The sequence below is a fragment of the Carcharhinus amblyrhynchos genome, chromosome 16, assembly GCF_965287045.1.
Source record: "Carcharhinus amblyrhynchos chromosome 16, sCarAmb.v2.hapA, whole genome shotgun sequence".
In the NCBI taxonomy this organism is placed as follows: domain Eukaryota; kingdom Metazoa; phylum Chordata; class Chondrichthyes; order Carcharhiniformes; family Carcharhinidae; genus Carcharhinus; species Carcharhinus amblyrhynchos.
This window is the reverse complement of record NC_137339.1, coordinates 57,662,190-57,675,614: the sequence shown is the minus strand read 5'-3', so window position 1 is coordinate 57,675,614 and position 13,425 is coordinate 57,662,190. Positions and strand designations below refer to the sequence as shown.

General features: G+C 42.0%; 1 protein-coding gene across 1 annotated transcript in view; it reads left to right on the top strand.

Moving 5' to 3' along the window:
* The window catches only part of rtf2 (replication termination factor 2), a 187,693-nt gene that overhangs the window by 147,645 nt on the left and 26,623 nt on the right, over positions 1-13,425 (top strand). Inside the window, exon 6 of the mRNA XM_080205137.1 lies at positions 4,720-4,833. Coding sequence (XP_080061263.1) covers positions 4,720-4,833 — 114 coding nt within the window. The remainder of the gene's footprint in view (positions 1-4,719; positions 4,834-13,425) is intronic.

The following is a 13,425-nucleotide window of genomic DNA, read 5'->3' as shown; positions in this document are numbered from 1 at the left end:
GTTAGGTGCGTTGGCCGTGCTAAATTGTCCCTCGGTGTTACCCGAATAGGCATCGGAGTGTGACGACTAGGGGATTTTCACAGTAACTTCATTGCAGTGTAAGTCTACTTGTCACAGTAAAAAAAAACCTTAAATTTTAAACTTTATACTTTGAAACTTTAAGGGGTCATACGGTGTACTCAAAGAACAAAATCAGCCCGGGAAACAGGCCCTTCGGCCCAACCGGCCCGCGCTGCCATCTCAACACCACCAGTCCACCTCTCTACCCATGACCCCTTTCTAATGTTTTATGGCCATCCAGATTGAGGGAAACTGATTTAGGGACAATTTATTCCTGCCAATCAGCCTAACAGCACATCTTTGGGGTATGGGAGGAAACCGGAGCACCTGGAGAAAACCCACGCAAGCACGGGGAGAATGCGCAAACTCCCACAGACACTGGCCCAAATCCATGTGTCTGCACAGCAATCAGCGATAGTCACTGAGCTGTCGTCTTGCCCAGTATCTTGTCCAGTTTAGACACACACTAACGACATGAAGCACTAGGCCAATCTCGAACAACCAAGAGCAGCCCCAGTACGACCCATCGCATGTATGCCCCTCGTTGGACACGAGGTGGACCGACTTAAAACCTGTGAATGAAAGAGAAAAAAAAACATTATTATCATCCTATACCCATTTACATTACCAGGGACGCCCCAATGCTAATGACCCTTAATTAAAAGGTTCTCCTATATCCACCCATCTCCAACTCAGTCATATGCCTGTCTAAGTTACTCTTAAAGGACTCTAGCGTGTTTGCCTCCACCACCTTACTTGGCAGAGCATTCCACACCCCCACTACCCTCTGTGTGGAAAAACCTCCCTCTAATATCTGTGTTGTACCGCTCCCCCCTCACTTTAAGTCCATGGCCCCTTGTCCTATGTGTCTCTATTATAGGAAATAGCTTACCTCTGTTTACTCTATCTATACCCTTCATAATCTTATATACCTCTATTAGATCCCCCCTCAGTCGGCGTCTTTCAAGGGAAAAGAGCCCCAATTTCTTCAATCTTTCCTCATACCCCAGTCCTTCCATACCAGGCAACATCCTACTCGTGCTCCTATTTCTTGTATTAATTTCTTGAAAGATTTTATCAGGTTAGTCCATAACCTCTTCAATTTTGGTGGGAAAAAGCCCTAATTTGTCAAATCTCTCTCCGTAACCGTAACCCCTTACCTCTGATAATATTCCAGTGAATCTACAGTGCACCTTCTCGTTTGTTCTCGCATTGTTCCTGTATTGACATGCCCAAAGCTGTAAGTGATCCATCAATTGCAGTCTAACTAAAGACTTGTATTTTGTGGTTCTCAAAGTTGAGATTTGTGCAACACTGGTATCCATAATAAACTTTCCAGGGGAAAATATGAACAGGACCTGTTGGTGTGGTTTAGGTGTGTGTTGTGGGCTCCAATTTTGATTACCTTCCTTCGCTCAAAGGGCAAAGCTAGAACTTGTGCACAAAGAAGGTCAATGTCAGGACTAAGGGCCTGGTGTATTTGTACAGTGAGTTATTAGTAAGTAATCACTGGGCGGGTACAGGGCCCAGATAGGTCTGGATATAAGAACATAAGAAATAGGAGCAGGAGTAGGCCATCTAGCCCTTCGAGCCTGCCCCGCCTTTCAGTAAGATCATGGCTGATCTGAAGTGGATCAGTTCCACTTTCCCACTTTCTCCCCATAACCCTTAATTCACTTGTCTATCAGAAACCTATCTACCTGTGACTCAAATATATTCAGCAAGGTCGCGTCCACCACTTCAATGGGCAGAGACTATGGACTGATTAAGAATCCTGAGAGAGGAAACAGGATGACCCAGACAGAGTCGCTGTGAATAGACTGAGGAAAGGTAAAAAGAAGCCCCACGTCAGCTTTATCCAGTGGTCTGGAATGATGATCAAGCCAAGCTGGTCCTATGACTCAACAGTTAGTAAAACTGTGGACTCAGTCCCTGGAAATAGCACAGGGATGGAAATGCCATACACCAAAGACTGTATCAGCGATGTCCCAGTCCAGACAGGCTATTAGTCAGCAGAGAGGGAGGAATTAAAATCCTGACATTCTCAGCAGCTATGAAGTAGAAGGAAACTGTGCCAGTTTCCAACAGGAGCCTATGTGTCTAATCTCACTCCAGGTGTAACAGGGAGATATTAAGCATGAAGTATTCAATTAGCATATTTCTGAACCTGAGGTTCAGCTGGAGAGAATATAAAAGTTTATATATCACTAACATCAATTTGTTCATTATAGAAAAGAATTCTCATAAATTCCATTGATGAGCTGTACATTCAGAAATGTAGATGTAAATGTAAATTGGATGGAAGAGCCATGATTACTAATCAATACAAAAATGAATCTTCAACCAAAGTTGTTTGAGAATCTCCAGATACAAGTCCACAAGTTCTGTTTGTCTCGTGACCTATCTGCTTGCATTGTCATCTTTTAAAGATTTTTATATCTGCACACAAATTCTCCTGTTCTTCTACTTCATTCATAACCTTATTAAGATGTTTTTATTTTTAGGGGCTTTTAGATAAGCATATGAATATGCAACAAATAGAGGGATATGGACTAACTCAGGTAGAAGGGATTAGTTTAATTTGGTATCATGATTGGCGTAACATTGTGGGCCGAAGTGCCTGTTCCTGTGCTATACTGTTCTATGTTCCATTTCATTTCTTCTTTTCACATTTTGCAGTGAATACCTGCTTGTTTAATCCAAGTTATCTTGCCATCTTTCGCAATACTCTTTGTCATTTGCCATAACTCCTCTTGCCAACAGTCAGTTTCAATTTCACCCCCTCAGTTGCTTTTTATTGTGTTTTTAATTATTGTAGCTCACCATGACGGTGATGAATAGCAACTGGTTTAACTAGTCACCATGGTTTATGGTTATATATGTAAATCGCATGATATGTTATTCTTTTGGGGAATGTCTTTTGCTGAATTATTTGACATGCATTTCTCTACTCCAGAAAGCTGTGGATGCTGAGTAATTGAATAGGTTAAAGACTGAGAAAGACAGATTTTCAAACTGTAAGAGCAACAAGGGTTATGGGGAATAGGCATGAAAGTGGACTTGAAACCAAGATCAGACCAGCCGTGATCTTACTGAATTGCAGAGTAGGACCATATGACCTGTTCTTGTTCCTGTTGCTGACCTTAATTTGGTGGAAAGGTCATTGATGAAGCAGCTGAGAGTTGGTTAGACTCAAGACACTGTTCCGAGAAACTCTCCTGCAGCGACATTCTTGGAATGAGATGGTTGGTTTCTGACAACCACAACTACCTTTGTGCCAGATATAACTCCAGCCAGTGGGGAATTTCTCCCCCCGAGATCCCCATTGACTTAAGTTTTGCTTGGGCTCCTAGTCAAATATAGCCTTTATGTCAAAGACAGTCACTCAAACCTCACTTCTGGACCTAGGTTGTAATGAGGCCTGGTGTCAAGTGCCCCTGGCAGATCCCAAACCGAGTATCTAATTGAATTGTATTATTTTGTTTCTTGCAATGAATGGACCAAGTTCTGAAAATGGAGTTCAAGTCAGTCAACATCTCAATGACAAAGGTTAATGTTCAAGAATGGGATATTTAATTCAAGTCCTAATGTTTTTTTTAAACTAGCCTGACTTATCCTTCCAGAGTTTATTATTTGTAATTCTGGCGTGACATTTTTGTTTTCTCACCTAGCATTTTTGGTTTTTATAACATTGATGTAAATAATTTGTGGTGACGCTCCCTTTCCAAACAAATGTAAGGAAGGCTTGACAAACAAAACCCTCCCTTTAAGAAGCCTAGCTTAGTCTAATTTTAAGGATATTTTTTCACGCACACTGAACTAGAACAAGTAACTTGAGTGTAAATGACTTAAATTGACAAAAGTGGCCATTTATTTTTGTTGATTCGTGTGAATCGTGCTTTTGCTATGTCCATGTATTGTAGTCCGTGTAAATCAGTTGGAGCTGCAAGTTGTTGAAATTGCTGTTCTCAACCAGTGTGTTCTGGGTGGCTGGTTGTTTGCTTAGCTTGTAAAAGAAAGTTGCGTGCAGGTGTTCAGAAATCTCTATTTGTCGGGCTCTTTGTAAAAGAGGATTTTTGTAAAAGATTCTAACTACAGACACATTTTTATATCCTTAAATACTTGAAATAATAATGTAAGAGTCAGGTTTCTTTGTTAACATAACTAAATGCCTCTGCCCACTTAGGGGCGATCTTCTCCAAAAAATCAAAGTGCCAAATGAGCGTGAAAATGGTAGAGAATCACACCCATTTTTTGAGTGAGCTGCTAGATGCCCGTTTGTGACACTTCGAAAACAAAATGAGGCAAAGTATGATTCTCGCCAGTAGGGCGAATAGATGGAGTCTGTGGAAGCTGGCTGCAGACCGCTAAAGGGCACTATTGCACATGCGCCATGATTTCCCAGTGCACCGAGCATGAGGCTGATTACACCAGTAAAATCACAAGAGGCAAAAGACCAGCTGTGAACCCAATTTTTCGTCTGTCATCTGATCTTACCATCTCGCCACACCAATTGACTGGTGTGACAAGCCAGTAAGATCATTCCCCACTTTATTAATATAGTCACCTTAATTAAACTGTAATATGAGATCAGTGAAAACATTTTTGATAATATTTCAGTTTGATACAAGTTTAATTTACTGTTTCCTTTTCCTTTAGTGTGGGGAAGCTTTCAAAGAAGATGATGTGATTGTACTGAATGGGAGTAAAGAGGAAATGGCAGATCTTCAAAGAAAAATGGAAGAAAGAAAATTCAAAGCCAGACTGTTGAAGGTAAGATTGAAAACATTAAAAACGGGAAAAAAAGCTACATTGTCCACAAAGTCTCTGCCAAGCTAGGTTCTTGAAATTTGCTTACCACTGACCATCTGACTAGTATTGTCTGCCCTCATGACCATTTTGGGATTTGTAGCGCAATACTGATTGGGATTGTCCGACCTTATCCGCAACTGAGATTCTCTGATCCCATTGCTAGGAATGGAGATTTGGTTGAGCAGCGAATTCTCCGTTCTCGCTGGCCATGGGTCGCACGACATCTGAGAATTCTGGCTATTGTGTTTGCTATTTTATCCTTTTAAACACAGCCGTCCTTTTTTCTATTGCATTGCAGCAGAATAGGATGGGAATAGCACAACAGGAACTAAAGCCAATCGTGTGAATTTTAATGTCAACCCTAAAAAGTAAGAGAGGCCAATGGAACAGAGAACAGTAATGTGAGATTTTGTAAAGGTCAACAGACATCCAGGAATGTGTGGAGAGTTCAATCAGAGAGACTGGTTCAGAGAGCTTACTGTTTTCAGTGCTTTAGTTTCATCCAGACTTGTCATTAAATTGAAGCCTTTGACAAGCTACTATGTTACAATTGGCGATTTTAAGGCATTTTACCAAATGGTAGAACTGGCTTGAGGGGCTGAATGGTCTATTCCTGTTCCTAATTTAAATGTTCATATGAGTATAGCATTGGGAAGAGAACAGCAAATTTGTTAGAAAGTGGAGCAATTTCTCATTGATTGGAAGTGAGAAGCAACCTCCCACAGGATTGTGATATGGATGCTCCTGTTTGCTAAATATCAACTCCTTGGACATTGAATGAGAGAAATTGGTATTCAAAATTGCCAATGACTGTAAAATAGAGAAAGAGGTTGAGGTGAGGACAGATGTTGTTAGAATCATAGAATTCCTACATGCAGAAAGAGGCTATTCAGTCCATTGAGTCAGCACCAACAACAATTCCACCCAGGTCCAATCCCTGTAGTTTCATGTATTTACCCTACTAGTCTCCCTGACACTAAGGGGCAATTTAGTATAGCCAATCCACCTAACCCACACATCTCTGGAGTGTGGGAGGAAACCGGAGCACCTGGAGGAAACCTACACGGATACAGAGAACATGCAAGCTCCACACAGACAGACACCCAAGGGGGGAATTGAACTTGGGCCCCTGGTGCTGTAAGGCAGCAGTGCTAACCACTGTGCCACCGCCCATAATAGAGAGAAATTAATCTCGATAATAGAATGGATGTAGTAAAAGAAGCTCTGCTTGTGACTGACCAAAATTCCTCACTTCCATACGTAACCAAAGATGGCACTTAGGAAAGTTAATTGAACAAAGATCGATTGCTATGTTGATACATAAATCGCTATAAAGATCGATTGGTTGCTGTATTGTACGGCAACCAAAGAGGATAGCTTTGATTTTACTATCATTCACTTACCCTACTCAGACTTAGCTGCCTTCTCATAGCATTCTCCTTCTTTTGAAAATGTCTAGAAATTGATGTGCCACCATTTTACCTGAAATAAAAACAGGGAAGGTCTTACAAGACTTGGCAGCATCTGTGGAAAGGGAAACTAAGTGGACAGGAAAATGTGTTGTGACCTAAGGAAGTACTTTCTGATAAGTTCTGACTGGAAGGTTTAATGCATTTTGCTGAAACATTTACAAAACATCTTGGAGAGGTTCCTGAACTGTGGTCTGGCCAAAGAGTTACCTTGATTACACAAAAGGTATTTGGACTATAAAAGAGAATGTGACGTGGAATAAGTATCACTCTTGTTCAGTTTGGTTAGTACTGATGCCAGGGACCTGGGTTCGATTCCGGCCTCTGGTGACTGTGTCTAGTTTGTACGTTTTTTCCATGTCTGCGTGGGTTTCCTCCAAGTTGTCTGGTTTCCTCCCACAATCTAGTAGATTGACCATGCTAAATTGCCCATTAATGTCCCAAGATGTGTACATGAGGTGGATTAGCCATGATAAATGTGCAGTTTACAGGGATTGGATGGAGGGGAGAGCCTGGGTGGGATGTTCTTTTGGAGAGTTGGAGCAACAAGACTCAATGGGTTCTGCAGTAAAGGGACTATATGATTATTCATAGTCATAAGGATGGAAAAATATGAACCGAGTGTATTAGGTCTTGGTTAACAATTTGATTCCGGGTAAATGCATTTGCTTGAGCATAACAGTTGACAATTTAATGCTCTAAATTATGTTTGTGTTGCATATAGAATTACCTGGCAATGACCTTGGAACCCTGTTTTGACCAAACTTGGCAACTGTGCGTTGCAGTAAAGAGAAAGAAAAGTGTCAGATTTTTTTTGATCCAAAGTAAGCATCTGTAGTACATTTGAAGAGATATTGAAGATATTTGATTTAGATGAAATATGGTTTTGTCCATTTACCTTGGTGAGCAGGGACACCCCTGAGTCTGGAGCCTAATGTGATGATAGGTGGGAGTCAGAAGCATTAACTTCATATCAACCTGGGTACAGAACTGCAGTGAATCCAAAAACAGGTGACTGGCTTTTAAAGAGAGATTCGACTGGGAATGTATTCTCTGGAATTTTGAAGACAGAGATCAGATTTCATTGAAGCAGAAAAGCTCTTAATGAGCTTTTAAAGTGGGTGCCTCCTGAGCAGTGGGAGAGAGCACATCCTGAGTGTGAGACAGTCCGAATGAATATATTTGGGCATTTAGATCAAAGTGTGAGTTCAGTCCAGAGGGAATAGAGCTGTTCTTTTGCTTTTCACTTTCAAACCTTTCTACTCTTCAGAAAGTGGCCTTGCAAACCTGCAGGAGTTAGCTATTTCTTTGGTGCATACCTAATGAGTACCTTTTAATTCTTTAAGGTTTATTCCATTCCTAATATTTAAAATTAAATAAGAACATAAGAAATAGGAGCAGGAGTAGGCCATCTAGCCCTTCAAGCCTGCCCCGCCATTCAATAAGATCATGGCTGATCTGTCGTGGCTCAGTTCCACTTTCCCGCCCTCTCCCCATAACCCTTAATCCCCTTGCCTATCAAAAACCTATCAACCCGCGTCTTAAATATATTTAGCGAGGCAGCCTCCACCACTTCAACGGGCAGAGAATTCCAGAGATTCACCACCCTTTGAGTGAAGAAGTTCCTCCTCAACTCCGTTCTAAACCACCCCCCCTTTATCTTGAGGCTGTGCCCTCTAGTCCTACTGTCCTTTCTGAGCGGGAAGAGCCTCTCCACCTCTATCCTTTCCATCCCATTCATCATCTTATATGTCTCAATGAGATCTCCCCTCATTCTTCTAAACTCTAACGAGTACAAGCCTAGTTTATTCAGCCTCTCCTCATAGTTCAACCCCCTCAACTCCAGGCACTGTTCTTTTGTAAGTTGAAAATATATTAAAAAGCACCATAAACAATTTAATTGAGTAAATATTTAACACTAAATATTTAAATATTTAGCATGGCAGGACAGGTGATGTTGTCAAAGCTGCAGCATGTGGAAGCTCCTGAATGACATTGTGATCCAGGGCAAACACGTCTGTAGTGTTTACAGCTTGGGGAGCTTTGGCTCAGAGACATTGAGCTGCAGACACTGCGGCACATCAGGAAGGAAGACAATTACCAAGACGCTTTGTTTCAGGAGGCAGTCCACACCCCTTAGGATAGGGTCTTCTGCTTTGGAAAGTGTCAGGGAGAGGGAGGTATGACTGCAGTTGAGGCACAGTAAGGGGATCCAGAGGGCAGGAATGTCTGTCTCTGCAACTGTCTTATAGCTTTGAGGTTCTCTCAGCTTGTTTGGATGGGAGTGTGGCTACAGGGTATGTGAGCTGACTGACCATGGCACTGTGGTACAGGAAACCATTCAAATGGGGGGAACACACAATCATGTAAATGTAGTTGGAGATAGTATATTGAGAGCGATTGGCACTACAGGCTGATAGACTGGAGGAGGTAGATGTTCTGAGGGAAGATGCATTAGCAATTTTGAAAAACCTGAGGGTCGATAAGTCCCCGGGGCCAGACGGGATATATCCTAGGATTCCTTGGGAGACAAGGGATGAGATTGCAGAGTCTTTGGGTCCTCACTGTTCACGAGGTTAGTGTCACAGGATTGGAGAGTGATGATTGTTGCTCCTCCGTTCAAGAAAGGAATTAGGAATGACTCTGCTAATTATAGGCCGGTTAGCCTTTCTTCAGTGGTCGGTAAGTTAATGGAAAAGGTCCTGAGGGATAGGATTTATGACTATTTGGAAAGATACAGCTTAATCTGGGATAGTCGGCATGGATTTGTGAAGGGTAAGTCTTGCCTCACAAATTTGATTAAATTCTTTGAGGAGGTAACTAAGTGTGTAGATAAGGATAGAGCAGTTGATGTTGTATACCTGGATTTTAGTAAGGCATTTGATAAGGCTCCCTTGGTAGGCTCATGAAGAAAGTAAGGAGGTGTGGGATAGAGGGAAATTTGGCTGATTGGATAAGTAACTGGCTATCTCATAGAAAACAGAGGGTGATGGTGATGGAAAATTTCCAGACTGGACCAGCAGTGTACCACAGGGGTCAGTACTGGGTCCTCTGCTATTTGTGATTTTTATCAGTGACTTAGAGGAGGGGGCTAAAGGGTGGGTCAGTAAATTTGCTGATGACACCAAGATTGATGGAGTAGTGGATGAGATGGAGGGCTGTTGTAGACTTCAAAGAGACAGTGATAGGATGCAGAGCTGTGCCAAAAAGTGGCAGATGGAGTTTAACCCTGATAAGTGCAAGGTGATTAATTTTGGTAGGACAGACTTGAATGCTGATTACAGGGTCAATGGCAGGGTTCTGAGGAATGTGGAGGAACAGAGATCTTGAGGTTCACATCCACAGATCTCTGAAGGTTTCCACTTAAGTGGATAGAGCCATGAAGAAGGCTTATAGTGTGTTAGCATTTATTAACAGGGGGTTTGAGTTTAAAAGCTGTGGTATTATGCTGCAACTGTACAGGACCTTGGTGAGACCACATTTGGAATATTGTCTGCAGTTCTGGTCACCTCACTATAAGAAGGATGTGGAAGCATTGGAGAGAGTGCAGAGGAGATTTACCAGGATGCTGCCTGGTTTGGAGGGTAAGTCATATGAGGAAATGTTGAGGGAGCTGGGGCTTTTCTCTTTAGGATGGAGGAGGATGAGAGGCGACTTAATAGAGGTTTATAAGATGATGAGGGGAATAGATAGAGTGGACGTTCGTAGACTATTTCCTTGGGTGGATGTCCCTGTTACTAGGGGGCATAGCTATAAGGTTCATGGTGGGAGATATAGGAGGGATGTCAGAGGTAAGTTCTTTACTCAGAGTGGTTGGGGTGTGGAATGGTGTGCCTGCTGTGATAGTGGAGTTGGACACTTAAGAAACTTTCAAGCGGTTATTGGATAGGCACATGGAGCACACCAGAATGATAGGGAGTGGGACAGCTTGAACTTGGTTTTGGACAAAGCTCGGCACAACATCGAGGGCCAAAGGGCCTCTACTGTGCTATGCTGTTCTATGTACTCTCTGCTGCAAAGAACTGGAGTCCAGATGACTATTGCCTGGCCAGTGCCAAAGTTCTATCCCATTGTCATGATCCAATAGGTACCAATGATATAGGTATGCTGAGGAAAGAGATTCTGCATAGAAGATTTGAGGAGCTAGAACTTAATTAAACAGCAGGACCTCCAAGATTATAAGATCTAGATCATTACCTGAGCTGTATGTAAAATTAGAGAGGTAAATACATGGCTCAAAGGCTGGTATGGGAGAAGTGGGTTTCAGTTCGTGGGGCACTGACATCAATACTGGGGAAAGTGGGGACTATACTATTGGGCCAGCCTACACCTGAACCATGCTGGGCCAGTGGTTCTTGCAAACTGTATAACTAGGAAAGTAAAGAGATCTTTAAACTAAATTGAAGGGGGGATGGTTCTGGAAAGGGAATGCATGGGCTTACAAAGCAAAATGATACGGCTGCATTTCAAGGCAGCTATTTAAAGTAATGATACCCAGAGTGTCATAGGAAAGGACAGAGTGTACAAACATTTAAAACAAAAAGCAGTAAATAGGGTCAAAAGGAGGAAAAAAAAAAGGTAAAAGGGCAAAATTAATGGTGCTTTACATAAATGCATTTGGCAAAAATAAATGAATTACCGACGCACATTGAGGTTAATGGGTATGATCTTATAGCAAGTTAAGGATATTATTAAACAGAAAGACAAAACATACAACTTGTCAAACTTTCCAAATCCTCTGGTAAGCCAGAGGATTTGGAAAGTTTTAAAAACCGACAAAAGATTATCCCAAAAATTAATAAAAAAAGAAGACAAATTAAGAGGCTAAACCAGCAAGAAATATACAAATGAACAATAAAAGCTCTTTACATATATAAAAAGGAAAAGAGGAGCCAAAGTCAACGTAGCCATCTTTAAACAATGAAACTGGGGGAATAATAACCAGGAACAAGGAAACAGCAGAGGAGTTTAACAAATACTTTAGAAGGCACTAATAGCATTCCAAGAATACTAAGTAGTCAAGGGCAAAAGTAGTGAGGGGGAGAGACATGGAGGAAAGGAATATTTTTTTCATTTCAGGGAAACTATTGTCAAGTTTGCACAATACACAAAAATAGGTGGGAAGGCAAGTGGTGAGGCTAACACAGAATCTACAGAGGGATATAGACAGGTTAGGTGAAAACTTGGCAAATGAGAGAATTACAGAAGCCCAATAGTGCAGAAGAAGGTCATCTAGTCTACACCGACTCTCAGACAGATAATTCCCAGGCCCACCCTTCCATCCCTGTAACCCCATGTATTTACTTTGCTAATCTCCGTAACCTACATATCATGGGACATTGAGGCAAATTTAGCATGACCAATCCACCTAACCTATACATCTTTGAAGTGTGGGAGGAAATTGGAGCACCTGGGGGAAAACTATGTAGACACAGGGCGAACGTGCAAACTCCTCACAGTCACAGTCGGCCAGAATTGAACCCGCGTCCCTGGTGGCTCTGTGAGGCAGCAGTGCTGGGGACTGTGTGAAAATGTGACTTTATATACTTGATAGGAAGAATAAAGGAGCTGAATATTATTTAAATGGAGAAAGACTGGAGAAAGCTGCAACACAGAGGGATTTGGGGTCCTCATGAATGATCACAAAAAACTAGCATGCGAATTCAGCAGGTGATAGTGAAGACATATGAAATGTTGGCCTTTATTTCAAAAGGAATGGAGTATAAACTAGGGAAGTCTTACTAAAACTGTGCAAGGCACCAGTTAGACCATACCTGTAATACTGTGAACAGTTTTGACACTCTAAAGAAAACTATACCGGCATTGGAGGCAGTTCAGAGAAGATTCACTAGATTAATCCCAGGATTTTCTTATTGGAAGAGATTGAGTAGGTTGGACCTGTACTCTTTGAAGCTTTGAAGACATAGAGGATTCTTAGGAAGCTTGGCAGGTTAGTTACTGAGCGGTTGTTTCCCCTTATGGGTGAGCCTTGGACAAGAGGACACAATTTCAGAGTAAATAGTTCCCAATGAGGATGGATGGGGAGGCATTTCTTTTCTCTGGTTAGTGAATTTATGGAATTTATCACAGGGCTATAGATTCTGTGTCGTTAAGTACATTGAAGGCTGAGATAGACAAATTTTCAGCCAGTAAGGGAATCAAGGGTTGTGGGGGTAAGGCGGGGAAGTGGAGTTGAGGGTTGTTATATCAGGTCATTCATTACCTCCTTGAATGGTAAAGCAGAATCAATAGGCCAACTGGCCTACTTCTGATCTTGTGTCTTCTCAGATTTTTTCCTTGGTTGGGAGTTTTGAACTGGTGATTGCAGTGTTAGAATAAGATATTGGCCTTTTAGCACTGAGATGAAGAGAAATTTCTTCAATTAATGTGATTGTGAATGCTAAGTACTTGAGCATATTCAAGACAACGGTTAGTTGTTTTATTTTAGCTATTCATACAATTAAGGGGTATGGAAATAGGGATCGAAGGTATAATTGATATAGAAGTAAGCACTATCATATTGAATGGTAGAGTAGGATCGAAGGGCTGAATTGGCTACTACATATTTCTCATGTTCTTCAGTGGCACAGGTGCCCCTTTGCTGTATTGTCCAAGTGGCTAATGATTTCAAGGACAATGAGTGTGAGCAGAAGGCAGGAAGCTTCACTAACCCCTCAGTCAGTGCCATCTAAATTGCAATGCCTGTTCCTTACAGAACTAAAATAATCAATAGATGAGATTAATAACTAACTAACCAGCCTTTTGATGGTGTTTGAGGAATGTTTTCCAGGACGGCACGGTAGCACAGTAGTTAGCACTGCTGCTTCACAGCTCCAGGGTCCTGGGTTTGAGTCCCAGCTCAGGTCACTGTCTGTGTGGAGTTTGCACGTTCTCTTCGTGTCTGTGTGGATTTCCTCCAGGTGCTCCAGTTTCCTCCCACAGTCCAAAGACGTGCGGGTTAGGTTGATTGGCCATGCTAAGAAATTTCCCCTTAGTATCCAGGGATGCGTAGGTTAGAGGGTGTAACACGTTGGGATATGGAGGTAGGGCCTGGGCGGGATTGTGTTCGGTGCAGACTCGATGG